This window comes from Thunnus maccoyii, chromosome 5 (genome assembly GCF_910596095.1).
Source record: "Thunnus maccoyii chromosome 5, fThuMac1.1, whole genome shotgun sequence".
Taxonomy (NCBI): domain Eukaryota; kingdom Metazoa; phylum Chordata; class Actinopteri; order Scombriformes; family Scombridae; genus Thunnus; species Thunnus maccoyii.
In genome coordinates this window covers 32092929-32117969 of record NC_056537.1, presented here as the reverse complement: position 1 = coordinate 32117969, position 25041 = coordinate 32092929, and the positions used below count along the sequence as shown (strand labels likewise).

General features: G+C 39.5%; 1 protein-coding gene across 2 annotated transcripts in view; it reads left to right on the top strand.

Moving 5' to 3' along the window:
- Positions 1 to 1859: 1859 nt before the first annotated feature.
- Positions 1860 to 25041, top strand: part of il34 (interleukin 34) — a 43717-nt gene continuing 20535 nt past the window's right edge. The window contains exons 1-5 of one of the 2 annotated variants that reach the window (XM_042411048.1): positions 1860 to 2061; positions 9055 to 9421; positions 22811 to 22914; positions 23811 to 23888; positions 24275 to 24352. In XM_042411048.1, coding sequence (XP_042266982.1) covers positions 9376 to 9421; positions 22811 to 22914; positions 23811 to 23888; positions 24275 to 24352 — 306 coding nt within the window. In that variant the 5' untranslated portion in view covers positions 1860 to 2061; positions 9055 to 9375. Of the gene's footprint in view, positions 2062 to 9054; positions 9422 to 21283; positions 21367 to 22810; positions 22915 to 23810; positions 23889 to 24274; positions 24353 to 25041 lie in introns of those variants that run through there. The other variant, XM_042411049.1, reaches the window with a different exon arrangement.

Sequence of the window (25041 nt, the reverse complement as noted above, 5' to 3'; positions counted from 1 at the left end):
GATATCCCTCCATCATGCGAACTCAGAATCAACCATTTCGCCCTCCACTGTGCTGTAGATACGTATATCTATAGATAGACTGACACAGAGTCGTAGAGGAGCTCATGTCTGGAGAGCCTAACCATGACGAATAAAGAGTCAGACATGCAGGCCATAAACCAGGCTCTGAGAAGTGGTTGTGGTCGGCTGTGGCGACCCTGGCTAGACGCACTAAAACAAACAAACGAACAAACAACAACAACAACAACAACAACATATCTAGGATGCCACTGAATCTTATCTTGTTTTCTCTGAACATGTGGGAATGCCAGCGCTGGAGCTGCGTTATAACGCAAGTTGAATATGATTTGATTTGAAACTATTAGATTTTCAGATGGAATCTGAGGCTGAAGAACTTCTTACAGCCGGAGCTGGCAGTTTAGAGACACCGCGGCACAATATTGCGAATGTCATTTGGATTAATTTAGTCTTGAAATCTTATGTTGCCAGCACAGTGAGTTGGACTATAGGATTTGATTTGCTTTGGACGTCTTCAGTCCTCCTTTGCCCTCGCTGAGGCTTTATAGGATTAAAAAATGTACAACATAGATGAGCCTGGAAGTGGATCTTCACTTTGACGGACCAATACTATGGTCCATCATTAATAACGGACAGATAATATGGTCCCTTTAAAAAAACACTAATTCTTCCGCCTAACCATATGGTGCCCATACCTGCTCAATGGGTGGTGGGATTTCAGATCATAAACGTGAGTTGAGGGCCACCTGGGTAAGGGGGGGGGGGGTGAAATTGTTGTGAATGGAGGCTCACTGACGCCGCAGCAGCAGAGAAGGTGGATGAAAGCGTGCGCCACAGATCAGAGGGCGATCAGCGGGAGTCCAGGTATTATCTGTTAACTGTTAGGTGGGGGGGTTAGGGGGGTGGGGGGGAGAGCGGACTGTCAAGCCAGACCTCATACAGTACAAGCGGTTCCGGTTATAACTTCACGTTCAAAATAAAACCCTAATTGACGGGCGTCTCCTGCGCTCCTCTAGTGATGCAACATGCCAAAAAAAGTGCAGATGTGAGAGGGACTGTGTGTTGAGTGAAACCACATGCCGCTTCCCTCAGGGTGTGAAGCCAATACATCTGTAGACTATATGGAAACAAAACTGTGTGAAACATGATAACAGGCTAAAAGGCATCACATATGATGTTGATATTAAACGTGAAAGGCACACTGCTAGTGTTCACTGACACCGTTTTCTAATTGGTTATTCCTGCAATATTTGCATGACAAAGCCGGGCTGTTAAGGCAGGCTGTGTAGGTTATAGTTAAGGTTGAGTAAATAAAGCCACTGCAGGTTAAGGTTAGGGTCACTGTGAGAAAAAGAAAAACTATGGAAACAAATGGCGTGACACACATTAACATGTCTCAAACAGTTCCAGTTTAACTGAGAAGATTAGATTTCCTGAGCACAGATGGAAAAGCGTCCACAGGAATAAATATGATCTTTTATAGCCTAGATTTAATTTCCAATTAAACCTTTTTTTTTTGATCAATCACTGCTGAAATTATTAAAAGCCTTTTCCTTTGGGGAGCATCTTTATTTACATTTAATTTATTTACAGGGGTGGTTGGCATAATTTAGATAAAAGAGAAAATGTGTGTGTGTGTGTGTGTGTGTGTGTGTGTGTGTGTGTGTGTGTGTGTGTGTGTGAGTGTGTGTGTGAGAGAGAGGGGGGTGGTGGGGTAGTGGGGGGGCATTGCAAGGCATGGACATAAGCTGCATTTATTTTGAAAGCATGCTGTATTTGTATGTGTGATTGCGTCTTGACGTTGAAGGAGGGCAGTCCAGCCTGTTGCGCACTTGGCGGAGCACAGAGACAGAGCGCAGTGCAGCTACGTGCATGGACAGAGCCAGTGATGGACTTCTCTAAATGACTTTTATAGGTGACTTCATGATTGGATTCCTATCGTCTCGGTCTTTCTTCTAATTTAACAAGGGCACATTACAGCGTGACACCTCTGAGCGGATACAGCCTTTACGCATCCGAGCCGGGGCAAAAAGGACTCTGGAGGTGCGTGTCCATTAGTGTGCGTGTGTGAGTGTATGTGCTCTTGGATGTCGATTTTAATTTCTCTTACTTTCCTCTTGGACACACGTGTGTGCTTCTCTCTCTCTGTCTCTGTCTCTGTGTGTGTGTGTGTGTGTGTACCTGCGTGTGCTTGTGCGTGCTTGCGGCTGGTAGCCTTCGTTTGTCCAGCAATACTTTCACTTTCGTCAGGTGCGTAGATCATTAACTGCTCAAGCTGCGCTTTACTTCTCGCTGAAGAAAGAGACAAATAGCCCACTGATGAGGTACACAAGGCTCAGCCTGCATCGACTTATGCAACCAGTCGCGACATCATAAACTTTGTTGCAGCTGTCACAGATCATGAACGATAAGGTGACATCTTATTGATCCCAGGGGGGAGCTTTGGTCTTCACTGCAAGAGCCAGCCGCAGCCTATGTAAACATCCGCATCAGATAATTTCAACACTAGAGCAAACGCAAGAGCAGTGTATGACATAAATGCTGAAAAAAAGCTCAGGTTACACAATTTAGAAGTAGTCAGGCAACTGGTTTAACCTCCTGAGATAAGGCAGAAATAGTAAGCGCAGTAACACATAGAAGTCAGCACCCCTGAGGGTTAGAAATCTACTGAAAGCAATGGAATAACACGAGGGAGCAACACAGTGTGCAACATGCTTATAACTGAGTCCAATTCAATCTAACAAACCAGTAAATATGTCTACATTTCAATTTATTTTTTGAAAAATGGACAAAAGGCAATTCAAAGAAAGTTCATGCAGCCACAGACAATTCACGCTTTTCCCAGAGTTATTCGCAGTCGAATAAACATTTTTTGTCCATAATGTGGAAATGCAGCAGGTATTTCTGCTGTATGTGATCATATCACAGCCCTCAGTAGACTGTGACCACTGCTCGCTCAGCCTGCATGGCCTCTGCTGCAGATTCTCTGGGGCAAAAGCCTCTGCTACTGCCTATACTGTCATTTGACCAGCTGTTGGTGTATAGGGTTTCAGCCAACTACAGCTAATGAAGCCGTGTTGGCAACAAGCCATTGACATATGCATTTTTTTAATTTTTTGGGGAGGGATTGGTGAGCTGAAGGGCCAGACACGAATAACAGATAGATCAAATGTAGGATTAAGAAAATCCAAACATAGAACAGAGGAGGGAAACAGAAAAGAGAGGGAAAGCTGCTGTGAGACAGCTCCAAGCAATGTGTGTGTGTGTGTTTGTGTGTGTGTGTCCCTATACTTCTATCTTTGTGTGGACCAGTCTGAGGTTTGGACCTCCCATCTTGTGCGAGGACATTCTGACCGACTCTCATGTCATCACAGGCTGTATGAAGGTCAGGACTGCGCGGGTTTTGGTTTGGGTTCGGGTTTAGAATGAGGATGAGGTTTAGATTAAAGTGAATGGATGTGGAAGGAATGTAGACTGTTAAGGGGTGTTTCAAGCACAAAAATACCAAATAAATGAAAAATAAAGAAATAAAGGGCAGGGAAACACTAAGGAGAGACCATCATCTAACTAGTGCAATATATTCTGGTACATATATTCAAATATACATTCTGTGGGGGTTGTCCAGTGTGTACTTGAAAAAGGACAAATTCACAGACTGTCATTTTCTGAACGTACCCTGAAGGCAGCTTAGAGATGCATCAGAGATGCAGCTTTTATGCATCATTGCCTGCGTGTGTGCAAAAGGTTCAACGCAAGAGCTAACATGTTGTAATATTTGGGTGTTGAGTCTGGTCAGGTGAGCATCATCCGTGTCCTATTAACACAGTTTTATAGTACTGGGCAGCAGCTTGTAAACAGCTTTTACAGGTTAAAAAAAACCAACAAAAAATAAAAAACCCTGCTGCTATAAAGACTATCTGTAACTTGCCTGCCATCCCCCCCTGCTGTCCAAAAATGCTTTAGTGTTATTTTTATTTTCCAGTTGTGTCACTTCTTTGCTGCACAGCAGTAGTTTAGTCATAAAAGTTTGGTGGGGAAAACTTGTAAATGTGTTTGTTTTGACAGTGAATTGCATTTGCACCCTCTTTAAAGATCTGGTATTATGGTGTTTATTGACTCATTTTTATTAATATTGAATCAATTTCAAACATATCTGTGACATTTTGTTCACAAAAAGTTGTTTAGATTTTTTCTAGATCCGTCTTTCCCTACAGCCCAGATTCCCCTCTGTACTCCAGCAGGCTGTTTCGGAAACCATTTAAATGAAATCAGCATTATTAATGACCACCAACTCCAATTGGCTGGAGGTTTGGCCCCCACCTTCACTCCCAGCCAATCGGAATAAGAATTAATGAATAATGCAAGGTTCCTTACGCTGGGTAAGCTAACCCTAACCCTGGTGTAATGGCTGCATCTGGAGACGTAAGACAGCATATAGCAGTCTATGAACTGGAATCTGATCCTGAATGAAGGGAAGAACTTGCTGTTGTACTTCAACAGATGTTTCAGAATGGGAAGATCATGTCCCATTTTCCCAAAAAAGTAAAAGTAATTGTTTTCAAATGTAGCTGGAGGTCGCTAGTTTAGCTTTAGCACAGATATATTATATTCCTTTGGCTGAGTAACAGAAAGAAACCATGTTTTAAAATTTCATCCAAAGATTAAAGATGAAAAAGTGTACTGAGACTAGTTAAGCAAACAGTTGGCTGTAAAATGTGCAGAACACACAGAAAACCACTTTCCGATAAAGGAGGGAAGATTGTCTCGAAAAAGGAATTTCAGCCATTCCTGATGTAAATTTCCATCCTCTGGAAGGCTGTACAGACTTTTTAGCTGCTGAGCAACCAGCAACACTTGCAGTGTCCCACTTTACTTGTCATCTGGCTACAATGCAAACTCTGACTACAGAAGTTATGGCAGGGGTGGGCTCATTCTAAGGCTTTCTGGCATATTTGATTTGATTTTCTGGTGTGATGTAGCAATGCATACTGCCTCAACACCACTCGCTCTTCAGCTGCAAAATTTCAAATAACTTTAAAAGACTGAGGAGATAGAGTTGAGTAATTTTACTGCACAGGAGGGCCCCCACCATCACCCTAATCCACCCAAGGCTAATTTTTCTTGTTTTCCACCATACCACTCCTTTAACTTTAGGTTGCAGAATGAAAGCATTATTTTAAAAACAAACAAACAAAAAAAAACAAATGCCAATTATACTGCTTCTATACCCTCATTTACCTTCTTTCAACTGTACAACCAGAGCATGTATATTCAAACATGCATATAGGGGTGTGGTAAAAAAAAAAAAAAGCGAGTGTGACCTGACTTGTGCTACTTTTTAAAATGTCTTCTTCAGTGTCATGAGGAGATCACACCTGTGTTCTTGTTGTAAATATTATTTTTGGTGCTGGTCTACATGCAGCATGCTGTAATTACCACCTACACACTTTTCCATCTGCTTTTTGCAAGCTGTGAAACCAACAGTCGGGGTCAGTCAGTTGTTGATCTCAGTAGGTTGGCTGCCTGCCACAATGACTTCACTACTGGTGGCACATTCAACCATCCAGAAAGTCACTAAGTTACTCAGCTGGTTACTGTCTGAGGTCAGTGCAGCTGTGGAGCACTGGAATAATTTAGGCAAACGCTAAACCAAGAGGGCGAGTAAGATTAGGAGGAAGATGAAGACAGGAAAACAGGGATAAAAATGGGGGAGGGAAGCAAGAGAAAGAATGACTCATGATTGAATCTGTTTATTGTCTGGATAAATACTGCATATTAAAACTATGTTAAATACTGGAAGATAATTTCTAATTTCAATTTCAATAACATATCATAAACATGTTGTGTTGAAGTGTTATGTAAATGTTCAGTCCCAAAATAGACGCACGGAAGTGTTTAGGAATAACATTGTTTTTAGGGAGTATGACTAATTGATGACGTTCACCAGTGATTATACAGTTTTGTTCCCATTGTGTTTTCCACCAAAACATCAGAGGCATTCCTGAGCTTTACTGGAGTTTACTCAAGATTGAAACATTTTATTGACAAGATGCAGATCACGGGAGGTAGAAGTGCTCTGGAAGTCTTGGTGACCAAAAAAACCCCCCAAAAAACAAAAGTCACAGAATGGGGAATGCCTACGCTTTCCCTGAGATGTTTCAAATATTCTGCCCAGTGGGGTTGGACAAATATTAAAAACACCTTTAAATATAACGTACTCCAGCACAACAGCGCCACAGACCACATCCTCTGAGAGGATCATAGTGTTGTGTTGAATCAACACCTCTCTGGCAGTGGGAAATGTATGAACTAGTCTTTCATCTCGATCATCCTCTCTGATCTTCTTCCCGCTGCTTTTTGTGAAGTTGCGTTGAGCTCATGGGTTACATCTAAAATTACAGTATAGTTTGTCAGAAGGTGCAAGATTTTTTACATGCCGAATGTGAGAAGATAAACATATTGTCTATATTAGGGGCACATCTGTTGACCATATGTGAAGATGGTGCCCAAAGATAGGTCCGAGTTGACGATGTGTCAGTGCAGCAAGACTCCTCCGAACTGCAAATAGACCTTATCCTATAGAATCAGCTGATGGGAAGACTGGGCTTTATTGATGATGGGTGGAAACTGTCTGCGCTCAGTTGTGCAAGTTTTCTCTGTGGGTTTCCTGTAAATATTTGCATGGATGCTGATGTGAGCTTTCTGAATTGGTTAGTCTTGTGATGTCAGAAGTTATAGGTGAGGCACAGTGTTCCTTATTGTGCAAGTACACAGTACATGTGCATGCATTTTATTCTTATGCTGCCAAAGATGTTGAAATACGAGCATGCAATTTTCACCATAAACAAATCTACATTTGCATTCTAAATTCAGCTATTGTATGTCTTTTGCTGATTAAAGCTCGCCTCATAATGTCATGTTTGACATTGTGACTGCCCCTAACTTTGGGTTAGAGAAACCAGATCCTTTACCAGTGATTTTCAGCTGGTGTGTGCTAGTGCACACTCAAAGTTGTGCTGTAAAAGAAAAAAAAAAATTAAAACAAATTTAAAAATTCTATACATTAAATAAATTAAAGAACAGTTAATATAAATAAGTCAGGTTTATGTTTTACAAATGAAATTCAGCTAAATTTAAATCTAAATTTAGAAGAATCTGTCAGACACATGCTTTGTCTAAGATATAGACAGTGAATTACACTAATCATCAAACATGTATGATACAATTAATTGATCAACTGAAAAATACATTTCGATTGTTTAAGTCATTAACAAGCATAAATGCCAGATGTTCTCAAGTTTCGGTTTCTCCAGTCTGAGGCTTTGCTGCTTTTCTGTGTTATATATTATTAAATATCTTTGGATTTTGGACTGATGGTCAGAAAGAACAATCAATTTGAAGAGGCTCCATGGCCATATAACATTTTATAGACCAAAGAATTAATCGATAATGAAAATAATAATCAGTTGCAGCCCTGAATAAACTGTGCAGCATGCCCACTAAACCTGAGGTAATTAATGTGCTTTGCTAAAAGCTCTAGTCATAAACTTGTCTTTGGTACAGTTTTATTTTGATATTTTTACCCAGCCCTCAATGGCTGCAGGATGTTGCTGATCCCTTTGAACAATGTACATTACCTGTGGGCAGGACTGTACCACACTGCTAAGTGCACTTTTCAGTCTTCTTTTTAAAATGAGTCAACATCGGTTATCCCCATATATTGTCAGAATCTGAGATACTAGATGTGAATGAGTTAATGAACAACTAGACCCAACAACCTCACTGAGACTGAGTCCTTTGACCTAAAGAGAAATCATCTAAAGGGGAATAGATTTCCCTCCAAAACAACAATAAAGAACAACGCTCCTCCAATCAAAACGAACACATTAGTGCAGACGCCCGGGTCAAATGCTGCAACCTGAGCTGGAGGGCGATGACACAAGTTGAATATAACTGCTAATAGATGGTCAGGGTCATTGAAAGCAGGACTGTTTGTCTTAATAAAGAGACAAGAAATGTCTTTTTCTGTGGTCACTTGCAGATACTTGAAACATGTTCGAGATTACTGATCCTCCACAACAAATATTTTATTTTGAGTTTCATTTTGAGTCATTTATGGCTGTAGATTGTGATAACTTTGGTGATCTTGGACTCATCTTGCGCCATCATTGGGATAAAATCAGATTTGCACAGTAGTTTACTCCAATAGTACTTGTTTTTAGCTCTAATTAGCAAATGTTAGCATTTTAACATCGTGAAAATAGGAAACATTATACCTACTAAACATCAGTATGTTAATATTGCCACTGTGCTGTGCATGTTAGCATGCTGAAGTTAGCATTTAGCTTTGCCTGAATACAGCCTCATAGAGCTGCTAGCATGGCAGCAGACTTTTGATTTTGTAATAGTTAGTGTTGTTAGGCCGATGTGGTAATTCATGTCTTGGTAGGACTTGTTTGGGAAAACTCTGCATGTACATCATACAATCTGTTTTCAGTTTTGTGAAAATGATTTCTCACAAACTACATAAGCTTTACCAGACAAGTTTCTCTGAATAGATATGATATTCTACAGCAAACAGGTATACAATGATGTTTAAATGTTACCATTCATTCAGTATTATAGAAGTCTAATTTATAATCTGGGTTCCAATTAATACATTTTTTGTAAAGAAATTGAATCTTTCCATGATGCTTTCTGTTGATTTCATCAGAAGTTATGACATGGGGTGTAAACCAACGTCTTCACTTCAGACCATCATTTCCTGATGTGCGGAGTGAAGAATGAAGTAAAATACTTTTCAAAAACCTTCAGGGAGAAACGAAAATTTAATTCCTTTTTTGTAAATCTTTTACAGCGCTAAGTTTACAAGCATAACAAAATGCGCGGAATCAAAGTGGAATTTAAGGAGTCTCTGTCTCAATCTCTGTCTGTCCATCTGTTTGTCTGTGCAGCTGACTGCCAGTGTCCGTCTGATTGATTATTTGCCTGTTTTCCTCTCTGGCTCCCTGACTGGTTTTTGTCTTTTGTTTTCAGTCTGTCAACAGCAGTGAGGAACAGAAATACAAGAGCCATAAAAACCAGGATCTGTCTCTGCCAGCATGTTTCAGAGATGCTCAACAATGCAATCAAGACCTGAAGCCTGACAACAAGTGTGTGTACCGCTGAACACGCACACAGAAGAGTTGCAGATACCAGTGTTTTAGCAGTCTGCGTGTGGCTGGCCCTGTGTGTGCACCTGTGTGTGTGTGTGTGTGTGTGTGCGTGCGTGTGTGTGTGTGTGTGTGTGTGTGTGTGGGTGTGCACATAGACACACTGTGCAGAGTTTAAAGGAGCAGAGGACTTCAGCCCAAGAGTATGGTCCAACTGTCCACCTCAGTCTGCCTGCTGGGAGGCCTTTTTGGTAAGAGACATCTGTGTGTGTTTTGTGTGTGTTTGTTTGTGTGTGCATGAGGTCTTGATGCTGTAATTAGTGCAGAGATGGTTTTTGTTTGTATCACAGTATAAAAATGTTTTATTGTGTCTGGTGTGTTTGTACATGATTTGAAGACAGCTGTAAGACCAGCGTTTGTTGGAAAGATGAGAAAAAGATTTCATTGTTGTGTGAGCCTGAAAGAGCGAAAAGAAGCGATGGACACACTCACTTTCTCAATTTTTGTTCTTTTTCTCTTCTAACACGTCTCTTTCCTTTGTTCTCTCTCACTCTTACTTTCTGGGCCTTATTTTCATGCACGACATTTGATGTTTAGTGATGTTTTGTTTGTTTTTATCACTCCTTCGCTTGTTGTTTTAGTTTCCAATCATGCACCGAGGTGGAAGAGAAACCCAGTACGGGAATGGGTTATTGGTAATCTGGTGGCGAATTGCAGTTTTGGTGTCCAAAGTGCCTTTTTAGATAATGACAGTGGAGAGATGACAAGTGAGAGAAAGAGGCAACAGAGGTTCTCAGCTGGATTCCCATGGGGGCAACCAGTAGAAATTAATGTATCTCCTCTCATCTCTGTTATTCACAGCCACTAGTAGGAGGTATGAGGGAGGGTTTTTTTCCGCAGCCGTGTGTGTGTTTCTTTCACATCCTCTAATTTGTGAATGTCACAGTGTCAAAGAACAATGCATTGTGCGTGGCGGATCTGATGTGGTAACTTAATTTAGTGTAGCACACAAATAGCAGCAGACTGTTGCAAAGTAACCACACATGTCTTTGAACTAGTCAGCTCAGTATTCTAACTCAGTATGCTGTATCTTTTCTATAACCTGGTATTTTATAAAGGTTTCCAAGAGTGTAGGAGCTGATGACATCTTAACAAGGCACTTGACAAACAGTTCACATATACTAAATACAAATTAGTATCAACCTGCTGATCTGTCAACAGTTTCGGTTTAATTTAATATTGTGAAACAGAAAGCATATTGTTTCCACTATTTTATATATTGTTGATTTATATGGAATTTTCTGTCACAATCACTTCAGAGGACATTACACTGACTTACATTCATTTGCTCGAGACTTACCCCAACCCTAACCTTACATTACCTTATCTTCAAAACCAAGTCCTCAAGTTACTGATTTACATCATGGGGATTTGTTTTTTGTCCCCAAATGGCAGGTGAGTCCACACAGTGTGACTTTGTAAACAGATTTATGTCCCCACAACATGAGGAACACAGAGAGAAGCTACATAGATGCAGTGTTTTCTTTTATCCTCTTTAGTGACATAAAGAATTTATCGTTCTGGTTTTAACAGTGAGTAGGTTTGCCGCAGGCTACCAGGTTGATAAGAACCTTCAGTCATCTAACATTCAGTTAGTAATTTTTTGTCTAAAAATAAATGCTGCTGAGACAGCTGTGGAGATTAACCAACATAGTTGACCTCAGGCTAACCTCACTTGACACAATCTCCTTTGCTGGACCATTTAAATGACAAACGTTGCCCCAGGGTAGACAGTTTTACTGAGGAACTCTGTTCTCAGACATAAGTAGATAATTTCAAAAGTAAGAGTGATACTCCACTTATCAGTCACTGGAAGCATATCGTCAGTACATTACTTTTCTGTCACTTATATTACGCTTCTGTTACAAATATGCATTTGCTCTTACCCGCAACAATTGGGAAAACTCACTAGTGCCCATGTGTGAAAATTTCAGTAGCTGAAAAACATAAGAAAATATGTATGAAAAAGGTGGTTTTTAATCATTTTTCTTCTTGCTGCGTCTGTATACATGTTATTGCCTGAATTCTGTAAGTCAGTGCGCCCAAATCACACAACAAATATCAAATTTCTCACTAGACATATCTATAGTTTCAGCTTATTTTCCCAGGTATTGAATCATCGGTCTCTGAGATTTCTGCCACAACAATAATATAATTGATTTGAAATTGATTTCTTAACATCTCCCCAGGATGTCTGGTAATGGTTCAAAAACAGTTCTAAAATGAAAGTGAAAATATTTTGGAGCTCTGTTAGGAAAACAGAGGTTCAAAATCATTACACTACAACAGGAATGTAAGAGCAAACAAATTCAACCAGCAGCATTACTTCTTCACAGTTTCTGTGCTCTTGTGGTCATTGCACTTCAAACTCGGTGGGTGTAAAAATTAAAAATAGAACCAGAATGATGCATAGCATGGAAAATTTCAGTCAAATATTTTAAGGGTTTTTGAAGTCGGGTACAGGTGCACCATTATCGGATGTTGAAAGGATGACACCATGAGATCCATATGCTCACATCCATTTAACAACCAAAAACAGATAAAAAGTCATTAGAAGGATCTGTATTCCACATATCTGCACACATCAGTTAAATTATGATTTCGTCATGATTTCAGTTTTCTGTGCATGTTGCAGTTTTTGCTCTTAGACCAGGACCTTTTTTGGCCAGGGATCATTCTTGGACCAATGTTGGTTGGAAACAACCCTGGTCACTCTGGATAATTGCTAGCAACAGTTTCCATTGGATCTATCTTCTGCTGAAGAAATTGTCCCAATATTTATTGCTGACAGCTGAATTTTTCAAGTGTAATGTATGCTTTGATCAGCAAAAATGAAACACCATTCACCTCCATGGTGGCAGAAAAACCTTCAGAGGTGAATATCTCAGCACATGAAGCCACCGGGGATGAGAAAATATATTAATTATTTTTTGTTGATGTTGATTTAGGTTAACTGACCCTTTAATGGTAGACTCACAGGTCAGTGAGGACAATCTCCTAGGTTTTGTTGTTAAAACTAGAGGGAAACCATTAAAGAGTTTTAAAAAAAAAACCTGCATCTTTAGGAAGGCTCTTCATTTTGGGGCGGTGATGTGCAGGTCACTATGGAGGAGAATGGGGAGAGAGCATCGTTTCCGGTAAGGTGTGTCCTTGACAAAATGTAAGGGGCGTAGGTTTGTTAGTGGCTGTTCTCACCGCCATTCAAGCAACTACCGTGCATTTAGAAATTCCCAGACTTCAGTAGGCGGAGATCTCTGATTTCTGAGTAAGTGCTATTTTGTTGAGACTTTTGAGATTTCAAGCTTTCTAAGCAGCCAAAATCAGCCCAGATATGTTTATTTGCTGGGTCTGGTCCACACTCCACTTCCTGAACAACCAACCCCTGCAAGTCCAATTTCTTAGAAACTTGAAAGAACAACAGTGGGAGGTTCGGAGGCAGACAACTCCAGTATACCAGTACAAAGTTGATAGGGTTTGTGTTTCATTTGTTAACTATGATGTATCTAACATTACTCAACACAGCAAATGTCACATTGACACAGCTGGTGTGGCAGCTGTGTGTGATTTTTGTGGGTTTCTGAGAGGCATCTCTGGCTTGTCTGGTCCTGTAACTGCAGATAATGAGATAATCAGCATTAATGTTATTTATCTCCCCTGCAGTCAGGCTTGAGTTGCTTCCTGGTGACTGTAGCATGCTGGCAAGTTAACACTTTTCCAGAGTCTGAGTTGTACACTTGTAGACTGGCTGGCTATAGTTTTTGTTGTAATTAAACCCACCAGCATGTGTAAACTTGCCTATAAGTGTGTGACTGCTCCTGTGTCCCCTGAGGAACAAACCTTGTTGCAGTCTCACTCGCTAACATTTCACAGACATCATGTGGTACTGCCATTGTGCCTTTTCTTGCTTGCTAGATAATTTAAGCTACCTAGAAATAAAAGACACACTGCTTTGTTGGTCTTAAACCACACAGTCTGTTCTCTATATTTTCAAATATATAAATACAGAGCAGGGTTCCTGTTTTGTTGAATCTTGATAGTTTTCTGTCATGCTAAAAGTTACTTTCTTCACCAGTCACATTTATATTTAGACTCTGACTTTTGTGAAAGTATTTTAGAGCTGCAGAGTTGGACATTGATCCATAATCACTCACTGCGGTAACCTTTTCACTAAATATTGCTTAACAGTGTTGTTAAATGGATCTAAAAATGGATCTAAACAGCTACTGCATATAAATAAAACTTTCAAAAATTATTTTCGAGGAGACAGGGCTAAGAATAGATATAATAATACACAAGCGCATAATATGTGTGTGTGCATGTATAAAAGGATATGAATGAACAACAGGGCAATCTTCAGGTGAAGAAAACCAGACCTCTAGGAAGATTAAATAACTGTGTTTAAATTAATCTTTCACTATGAACAGATCACAGCTACACAACTGTCATCACCATATCATAGAAAAGCGCTGATTAGCTAAACAAGGATCATATTTTTCACAAACATTCCCCGCTGGCTTTTCCTTTAGAATATTGACCTTTTGAATCCTTTTGCAATCCACTGTACTACCTTTGGTTTTTATGTCCAACACCTGCAGCCGTTTGTACAACCTGACGGTCAATATCTAAAGCTTTTCTTCTGTGCTGTCAGTCTGTGATTGATATGCAGTCATCATAATCCTCTGCAGACACAGTGTAATGCAATCTTTTCACTGATGATTGATTTGAAATTTCAAGATAACAGTCAGTCTACTGCAAAAGCAGTCAGACATCTGTTATATATTTGCATCAGATGTTGCTGTAGTAATAGCAGAACACAGTACAAAGAGAATATTTCCATATTCCCTTTGACAAAAACTTATTAAGCATGGGAAGGATAATTTAGCAAAAATAAAATAAGACATGTTCAGTGTGACAATTATTTATATTTTTTATCTCAAGTAAGTTTCCATTCTTACATATTGAATGGAAACTAGATGATGGTTTCCATTTCTTATCACAAGTCAATAAAAATGCTCTAGCTTTAACTTGTGAGTGGCCCTCCGTAGAGACAGCAAAGACAGATGGGTTGCAACAGAAAGAAACTGAGAACTGACAGCTCTTCATCATACAGGCACAAATGCCATCATTTGTGCCTGTATGATGAAGTGTTAGGTCAGTGTAGCCTGGCTGTTCATCCGGTTACTCATGAATGCTTTATGGTGGTAATATACAGAACAGTCAGAATAGTCAAGAATGTGTGTGTGTGTGGGGGGGAGTGGGGTTGGGGGTGGGTGGGGGTGTTTTTAATTTAGGTTATGTCCCATCTGAACTTAATGGAAACATAACATTGCATTTTCATAATTGAATAATCGATTAATAATGTTTTGTCATTTTTCAAGCAAAAATGCCAAACATTTTCTCTTTCCAGCCTCTCAAATGTGATGATTTGCAGTTTACTTCGTCATATATGACAGTAAACTGAATATCTGAAGGTGTTATTAGTCAGACAAGGTATCAAACAAGCTAATTGAAGACATCACTGTTGTCTCTAAGAAACTGTGAATGCAATTTTTTCACTATTTTTCAACATTTCATAGACTACATGATAAATGGAAAATAATCAGCAGATTAATTGATAATTGAAATAATCATTAGTTGCAGCCCTACTTGAAATTATATTATTATATGTAAAACCACAGCTAAAACAAAAACAAAACAAAAACATCACTCATTCTTGCTTGCAGCTTAAGCTGTGGCAGATGGGGTCCACTTTTAGCCTAAAATAATTAAATAGCCAACTGAGTAAGTAATCAAGGTTTTGGTAATTTTTTATTTTACTCTCCTCACATACTGTTGCCTACACAGCCAGAAGGTCCAGCGTTCAAACCACACCAGGGTCAAGTGAGGCCTTTCTCGAGTTTGCTAGTGTCCTCCAACTGTTCACCTAAGGCATGCAGGTTAGGTGAACTGGAAACTTTAATCTACGTTATGTGAATGTGAGTGTGTTTTATCACTGTGATATACTGGTGACACGTCCAGTGTTTCACTGCCTCACACCTAATGCATGCTATGATAGGATCCAGCTGTGCGGCAGCAGCCCTGAACAGGATAAGTGAGAGTAGACAATGGATGGATTGATAAATGTTAGACAGTGTTTAAATCAGATTGAGGAGGAGTTTAAGGTCACGTTGTGTCACCCACAGATTTGAATTCCTTCAAGTTCAAGTCTTTGGCTTGGTTTCAGTTCTTCCAAGAAGCAAGAGAAGACTTGTGGAAGCATGAGGAGATTTTATGTAATTGCAGGCACTAGCACAATGTTGGTGTGTAGATAGATCGTACTGTATGTTCTAGCATCATACATCAAACCCTGGCAGCTATAAAATGTGATTTTTTTTAAAAATCTTTGGAAACCAACCTATTTTTCAAACCAACTGCTGTAGCTCATGGTAAGCGTTATATAAGGCTTTATGTGTTGTGACTGCTGGTCAATGCATTTTCTTGTGCAGAGGCTAGAGTTTCATTCAGTGTGGCTTGGAACATGTAGTTTGCTGGACAGAATTTTTTTTGTGCTAACATAATCCCAAAGTGGACTGGAGCATAAATTGTGTGGTTTTTTTTTTAGAGTTAATCAGAATATAAATGTAGTGTATTTTTAGTGCACACTACCAGAGGTGTATTTTTGAGAAAAACAAATTGATTCATTCTCTTCTTCAAAAAGTACTCCTCTTCTATCTTTTGTGTTTCAATCTTGAAGATCAAGACGTAAATGCTGCACTGTATCAATGTCACATCATTCCATGTATTTACATTCACTATATTCCGAATACTTTCATGTCATGGCAAATTTATTCTGGACACTGGAGTTACTGGATGTAGATCTAGAAAACCAAGAGCAAAGAGATAAAGGTGTATATATGCATATACTGGATAATAGGTCTATGTCTCAGCTATCCGGGGGGCTTTTGGGGTCTCGCAAGCAAGGTGGTCCTCACAGCCATTCTCCTGTCACCTTTAACAACCTAGTGTTAACACACTGCAGAGGTCCTGGAAGGTCATTACTCTCTTTGTCAGCATACTTTCACTGAGTATGAAGCTGATCCCATACAAGATATTAGTGTAATGAAGTGCTGAAAGATAAACGACTGCAACCATGTGGCATAGCATGTACATTATGTTCTGCATCACAGATGAGATGTTTACACTGCAGAACCACATATATGGGAACTGTTGTGTGTGTGTGTGTGTGTGTGTGTGTGTGAAGGATTGCTTAACAATTGTGGTAAGCCATACATTGTTACTCCAATTTGATTGGTTTCTCTGGGTTTTTCTACATTTGAGTATTATAGAACAGCTTTCCTTCTATTAGCCTCCTCTCCTCTGCAAATACAGGATCACATGCTGCAGTTTGGTAAACATTAATCATACTGACTGTCTGACGTGATAAATTACAGATATGAGTTTCCTGCTATGGGTGCTTGTGTGTACAGTGGGGGTGTTGAACTGAAGGTGAATCTGTTTAATGTAAATGTTTTTGAGGGAATGTGAGGAAGGCAGAATCCAGAATTGGTTGATTGATACTGTAATCCACTGGATGTTTTTTGCAAACACAAATTCCATTAAAAGGGAGATTGTCTTCTATGTACATATTAGAGGACCGTACTCCTAACTCCTGACAAGATAGATTGGTCACACAGTCAGAGGTCATTCTTTGGTGGGGGTCTCCAATACAGAAGAGGGCACTGATACAACTGCATATCAGTGTATGGTGGTGTTTTGTAGCTATTTCCCTCCCTGACACAGGTTGTATACTCTGTTAGATGCCTGCTTTAACATCTCACACTCTGTTGATGGTAGGATTTTAGTAATATTGCTACACGCCGGCAAATTGGATTAACGATCAATTCCTGTCCAGCTGTGACTGCTTTCAGCAAGTCTTTGTTGTCTTTAAGAGAATCTGTTTGTCATTAAAACACTGAAGCTGAGGCCAGTATGATTCTTCTTTAATCATTTCTGTTAGTAAATTGCTCTTGCAGTACTTCCAGCCTGGAACACCCAAATGGTCTTAAATATTGCTTCCCTACAGAAACTTGTGAAGTCAAGTTTGTTACCTTGGAACTGCGTCAGGGTCTTAACCTGGATTAAGGGTGGTTGATGTGGAGATCAGAGATGTTAACAGAGTGACTGTCTTGGTTGAAATAATTTAGGAAAACCTTTGTTGGTTTGGTGTGGGCTCAGGATCTATGAGAAAGACTGGTCTATTGAGGAAAGTTTGGCTGCTGAAACAGGCCTTGCACCTCAGTCTGCTGGGTTAGGTTAAGTGGAAACAAGCCTCCACTGTGTGTGTAGCTCAACAAGGTGCATGGAGAAGCAGAATAGCCTAAAAACTATTTCCACAGTCAACAGAGCTGCACACAACTCCAGCACAGGAATGGTTAGCTCATAGGGAACTGCTGAGGTTGTGTTTGGCCTAGGAAACAGAATGACGCATTTTTACCTGTGGAATGTGAAGATCTTTGACCACTGACAGTGACTCCTGCCATCCATTCTTCAAATATGGCCTCAGGCAGAGGTGAGTCCTACTTAATGTCATCAAAAGAAAGCTCCCAAAGGATCTGTCTCCCTTGGGTATTGACAGGGGCTAATACCCCCAAAGGGTCAAACAAGTTCTTAACTGTAGAGGGCAAATTATGCCTATTAAAGGGCTTAGGTTTCAGGCATGTACAACAGGTCTTGGCAGTCCTCTTATACTAATAAACAGAGGATAATTAGCTGTACATAAGCTGTCTGCCAGTTTTCTTTTAAAACAGGGAAAGACTCTGATGATGCTATTATTGAGGTCAAGTCCTCCTGACAGGAGAACATCAGTCACAAACACCTGTCACCTGTCTAGAGATACCAGTGCTCTTTGCAAACTGGTTGAGGGGGAATTCTTTATTGTTAGGGAGTCATTTACACTCTTGATGACTCTTAACATGTATCTTATTTGGAAGTAATATGAATAAGTATTGTAAGAGTTTTTGGTCAACATACAGATTCATTGCGGACAATTTGCAGTAGCTGTCAAACTGATGCATGGGACTGTACAGAATGTTTATTTCATTTTCTAAAGGTGGCAACATTGGTTGATCTATCCACTACTTTGGTCCTGACTGAAATATCTCACCAACCGTTGGATGACTTGCCATTAGATTTTGTACATATATTCATGTTCCCCAGAGGATGAAGTCAACTTTGGTGATCCCCTTACTTTTCGTCTAGTGCTACCCAAAAAGGGCTGGCGTACTCCTTCAGACATGCCTGTCGGATGGTCAAATAGCTTCATAAACCCCTCCCCCCACACATTTCCGGCAGTGGATGAGGAGGGACTGTGCAGGGCCATTTCTGTAACTTTGACACCGACGAGACAGCATTCACACCCACTTCACACAGGTATTTGCCAGCTGTGTGGATGTGAGAAAGGGTATACTTCTCTCACTAGTTCTCCTTTTTCATTCATGACACAACTATTTCTGTAACTTTTTATTTAAACAACCGAGTTCAACACTATGACTACCTTCTAGGAGAGACTGTCTGAAATAATGCTCTGTTATCCCCACATTTAAACGATATCGCATCTCACTTGTTCCCCTCCCCTCTCTATGATGGTCAGCTTTTCACTCCGCTTTGGCTCTGTTGTGATCAATCATAAATCAAGCTTTAATCTTGTTTTCTGATAGCTGATAGTCCCCCCCATTTGTAGAAGGTATTACAGTCCAGGGAGCAAGCCAAACAAGTGCCACAGCACTGCATACGGTACATTAGTCAACTTGTTGACAATGATTACAATTAATCTAGGCCAATAACATGAAGCCACTCACTGGTTGCATGTGTTATATAATCAATGTTGGCTTTCCATCCACTACAATAAGGAAAACCTGTTTAACCAATAAAGTTCTCCTGGCTGTGAGTTTGTGGCACAATCTGATCCAACAGACTGAATCACACAATGAAAAGCTCCAACTGACAGTAACACTAACAATCTAAAAATCTCTTTCTCTCTCTTTCTCATACACACAAATACGCACCTACATACACACACACACACACAACACAGGCATTTTCATGTGTATAAACATGTGCTGACATGCAAGTTCAGATACAGAAACACATTTTATGAAGCATTTAAACTTTCTCTGAATCTTTTACGTGAATAGTGCATTGATAATCAGCACAATGGACTGTATATGCTCATATATGAATCTAGTCGAGTTGAACACTAACTACTGAGATACTGTGCCACTCAATTTTTTTCAAGCACTAAATGAAAGGGAGGTTGTTCCATTCAAATCTACCAGTAATGTAATTTATTTTAAACATTAATAATATACTGTACATGCGTCTGAATTCACCAGAATTAATGTAATACAATTTAAAAAGCTGTGAATAGTCAAACCAAAGTAATGGCCTTTCTTACATGTGTGGCTTTTGCATGCTTCATCTTACAGTGATGAGTGTGTTTGTCTACACTCTTCACACACAAAGACTTCCAAATGGTGTTGCAGCACTTTCATTCACCTACCTGTGGGTGAGGAGACTTTTTCTTCAGACTGGCAGCAGCATATTGGCTTATGTGAAGGATCAAACAGGCTTTGGATTTGTTTGTTTTTTTTTGCAATCATTTTCTCTTTTTAAAATTAGCTGCATCTGTAGCTGCCAGAGGCTTATTGCTTTGGTTTAAATGGGCTTGAATGAGCTGTGATTGACAGACTGTGTTGCCATATTGCTGCAGAGAGCATTATAGTACCTATTTGTCAAAGGTGACTATGCTGCATTCTTTGGTTGACAGGACAAATGTTGTAGATCATAGATTGTTCCTGAATAGTTGTTAAAAGGTAACAAAAGAGTGTAGTGAGAATGCTGTAGAGAATAATGTAAGGTTAGATGCATACCCTTCTGGCCATATTCCTGTTCAACAATATTCCCACTGTGCCAAGTGAACTTTTTTAAAGGGGTGATCATCTTTGTTTCTCCCTCTCAGAGCACTTTTATTGACCAGCCTGTTTTTGGCAAGGAGCCAGTTTCAGTCAATTGTAAATCTCTCACGTCATGCTGAGTGTATTACACGTCTGTGAGTAAGAGGAGAAATGAGAGCTGGTGAGAGAACAGGAAATTAAGGAGAAAGAGTAAAGCTTAAGTGCAAATAAAGTAAGTTTGTAGAAAAGTGCATATGACTACACACAGTAGCCTCCTATTGCTTAGCATTTGTCCTTTTAGGGAAACCCATTTATAGAAGAATGAAGATGTTTTCCTCATTAAGGTTAAGATTCAATACTCGTAAAGATAAAACACAACTCACAAAGCATCTAACCATTAAAATAGCTCCTGGGCTGAAGAACTCTGAACAGTATAGAGGATGACTTTTATGTTGCAAGGAGTTTGGCCCTTATTCAGCTGAATGAGCATGTTGAACAGGCAGGAGAGGCTATCAGTAACAGAGAGTTACCATCAGTGTGGATTACTTTACATTTCTTCTTCCATATTCAAAAGAACACAGGCTGATAACACAAAGGGAAGCGAAATTCCCAAGCACCAGAATATATGTGCATGTTGGCGGTCAGTTGGTCATCAGTTTTAACACTAGTTCAAATTAAGAGCTCTCTGTCACTATGAGTGACTAGTGAGTACAAAGAGTACAGCCCCTGGGGGTTGTAGGTACCTTAAGTGACTTTTTCCAAGGGTCTGACCCACTGGTCAAGATTGACAGTGACTAGTCTTTAAAACACTGCTGAACATCTGGAGACCATCAAGTCTTTTTCATAAATAAACATACTTCTGTCAGTATATTTTTCCAGTTCAGTGTAAAGAATAATGAGATCTTCATAATTCTTTACACTGAACTGTCCTCATTTTCTTTAATTTGTTACGTAACACACAATAGTAAGTAGTAAAAGCGTCATTGGTGATCAGACCCTCATTATGGAGTAGAAACCATATTAAACCAGTGCAGTGATTCCCTTTTCTGTAAGCTATATCTACACCTGAAGAGCTTGTTTGGGGACTAAATCTGAAAAAACGCTGGAGGTGAGGTGCATCTACGTAGCACTGAAATAACAGCTGACAGTGTCCCAGAAAAGAAAAGTATCAGCACCAGCAAGATGAAGTCAGATAAGCATCAGTGGTAAATAGTGGGAGCAACCAAAGACAGATTCAGTTGACAGTGAAGGATTTGCGTAAGAAGAAAGCATGTAAACATATGCAGTTAGTTAAATTAACGCATATGAAGATTTTACTACTGGAATAGTTGGACATTTTGGGAAACGTTTGGGATGTTAGATGAGACGATTGATACCACTTTCATATATGGACGCTAAATATGAAGCTACCAGCAGCAGCCAGTTAGCTTAGCTTAGTACAAAGACTGGAAACAGCTACCTGTCCAAAGCTAACAAAGTCAGCCTACTAGCACCTCTAAATAACACAAGTGTAAAAAAATGCATACACATTTTTTTCTTTACTATTTATATTGGATTCTGCTGGAGGACATTTGACTGTAAGAAAGAAGGCTAAAAGAAAGAGAAGGGAAGGATCTCCTGGCAAAGAGCCATACCAATGACAGAAGTCATTGTGTGATTGCCAGTAGAATAGCCTGTGTTCCAAATATGTGACTGTGGAAAATATCACTTGTTTGCTTAATTGATTAGTTTATCCTGAAGGGCTGAGTCAGGGCAACTGGAATCTCATCCAAAATACCTCTTCAGATCAGAACTGAAGTCTTCAAGGATCTGAAACTAGTCCAGCTGCCCTTGACTTAACCCTGCTGGGTAGACCATGGCTTGCATGACTGAGAATCCTCACAGACAGATTGATTTGTAATCACAGGTTAGTGGTTAGACTACAGCTGTGACAATTTGTCCATGAATTGTTTTTGTTTTTTTTAATGGAAAAATGCCAAATATTTGTTGGTTGCAGCTTCTCAAATTTTAGGATTTGAAGCTTTTCTGAATGTCCTTGTGTTTTGGACAGAACAAGACATCTGAAGACATCCCCATGAGCTCTAAGAAATTATATGTTATTTCATTTTCATTATTTACTGACATTTTACAGACAAACATTCATAGATTAATTAAGAAAATAAATAGCAGATTAAGTGGTAATGAAAATAATAAGTAAATAGTTAGTGGCAGCCCTAGTTGTAATCATACAGTCCGCCAACTCTTACTTGTGTTAATAAATGTGAAGGAAAAACATCTATCTACTGTATATTACCAATATGTTAAATAAAATTTAACATATTGCATTTTGCCCCAGAGTGGCCTGCAAATGATTTTACAGACCTGCTACAACTTGCTACAAGCCTGTACACAGAAACATCTACAGTACACACAGGTATTGCTTACACATGCACAACCCTGACCTATTTAGTCAAACCATATACAGTAGTTAAGCCAAACAAGTAAGTCCTCTCTCTCTATGTATAGAAGACAGACTGTAAAGAAGACAGATCTATATGTAGACTGTGTGCACATACTATCTGCTCAAGTTCTGTGACATGCTCAGCATTTGACGCTCTGTAAAAAAAAAAAAAAAAGTGCAGTTATCTCATGCTCTCTCACTCCTTGTAGGCCTGCTTCTGCTAGTGCCTGTTCTGATGGCCCTGACGCCAGCCAGCATGTGCACCCCCTTGAAGACACTCAACGACAGCCTCAGCCACAGGCGACGGTACATGGTGAGAGAAAATTTGGCATGTTTGCAAGCATGTCACAGTGAATGTGGAGACACATGTACAGTTGCCTTGTCGGTGGAGGGTCAGTGGTCCTAATGACTGGCCCAGCTGGGGAGGTTAGAGCAGTGGAAGTAAATGAGCAGTACACTCCTGACCCTTAAAGACAAACATCAAGGTTCAACCTAAGAGGAACATATCATATTCTTTAAATCATCACTTGTTTGGTATATTCTAGGGGTCATTTTTAGCAGCTTTGTCCACTTCTACTGAAGTAAGTGACTTCCTGCCAGTCCCAGAATGACTTTCAACTGATCCCAGCCAAATAGACAATAACAGGAGGACATCAAAAATAAAAATTGTAACAGCAGCAAGAGATTAAGATTTTCCATTTGCCAAAAAACAAAACACTGTTTTCTGAATAAAACTGTTTAAAATGCCAATTTGGTGAATGGTGGTAATTGTCCCAAACAATAAAAACAGGTCTATATGGAGCAGTGCAGTCCCTCTATCCATCATGTACAATATACTGGATGCTGCTGAATGATAGATTGTCATGAAGTAGTATTTTTTAAAAATTGCTCTAATTGGCCTTACTCAGGCCCTGCCCTTACTAATCCAAAATTGGATTAGTAAGGCCCTTACTAATCCAATTTTGATAGAACCTGGGGAAATAACATCAATACTAATGGGCCCAGATGGGGACTTAATCATAAATAGAACATGACATATTTATGGTTTTTGTGTTACTGAACTTGTGTATAATTTTGAAAGAATGTGTTTAAATTTACTAGTTTTGATAGTAAATGTCACAATCAATTACTCAAACATATGAACAGGTTTCTGATTTATGAAAAGCATATGCTCATTTTTCTCTCTCTTTCTTTTTATTTGTGTTGCAGAAGCACAACTTCCCCATCAATTACACCATCAGAGTTCATCAAAAGGAAGTCTTTAAACTGTCAAACATCAACAGAATGGTAAAAGTCGCACGACGCTGTCCCTTGATTTATTGACTCTCTTCCTTCTCTTGTCCAAGGGGATGGTGGGGGAGATTCCTCACATGACGCATTTATATGCTCTACTAGTCTCACAAGTTTGCCATCAGAGGTCAAACAAAGGTCTGGTTGCATGAAAACATATCCAACTACACCTGAACCTGCATCACCAAAGTTTAAATATTCCCCATCCTCTCTGTTTCTTCCCTCCCTGCATGTACATGGTCTAGTGCTACATGGTGATGCACTGTAGCATACATGCTGGTAAAATATTGAAATAAATGTGTCATCCTTTGTTCTTTGACATCCTTCTTCATGTCACAGATTCACATAATCTGATTACATCTCTCCTCTCCTCAACCCATCAGAGGTTACACGTGGAGGGGTTGGACGAGTTGGTTCTCCAAAGGTTGTGGTTCCAGGTTAACCAAGGAGTGTTAAAAAAGGTAGGAACACAGTCTGCATCAAGATGCAATTTGTCAAAAAATGGATTTTTTATCCGTCAGGGATAAACGTTTTCATTTATAATTAGTCATAACTGGTTTAATGTTGCTTTTTTTCCCCCCAAATCCTGAATACCTGTGCAGGTGTGCATTTTTGTCTATTTCTCATCAGTCATGTCCACTTAACTTTATCATTCTTCATTTTGAATTTTTGAGATAGGGAATTAGATTGTTACATACCACAGGACATTAAATCATTAAATCACTCAAATCAATTGGTCATTAATCATTCAAATTTAATTGCCTTAAATGGATGGAAAAAATGGACCCTCCTCACAGAAGTTGACATACTGACATTTTGTCCTTGCGGGTCATTGGATCATGCTGTTGCTAGTAAAAAGTATTCAGTTTATACTGTGTGTGTCATTGTTGCGTGTTACACAAAACATATGTTGTCATTAACTGACAATTTTTGTTTCTTTTGACAGCTGCTATAAAATGGTCATTTAAATTGACTGAAGGTCATAAATTGCTAACAACCAAAGAATGACTAGTGTGCAGCTATTGACTATGTGGTATAAATCAAAAGGCACTCAGATAGAACCAGGCTGCTTGATTTATAGCTTTTTAAATGAGTCCTGTTTACAAAGTAGTGAGAGTCTGCTTGGGCCTAGTGTGTTATCTCACAGCTG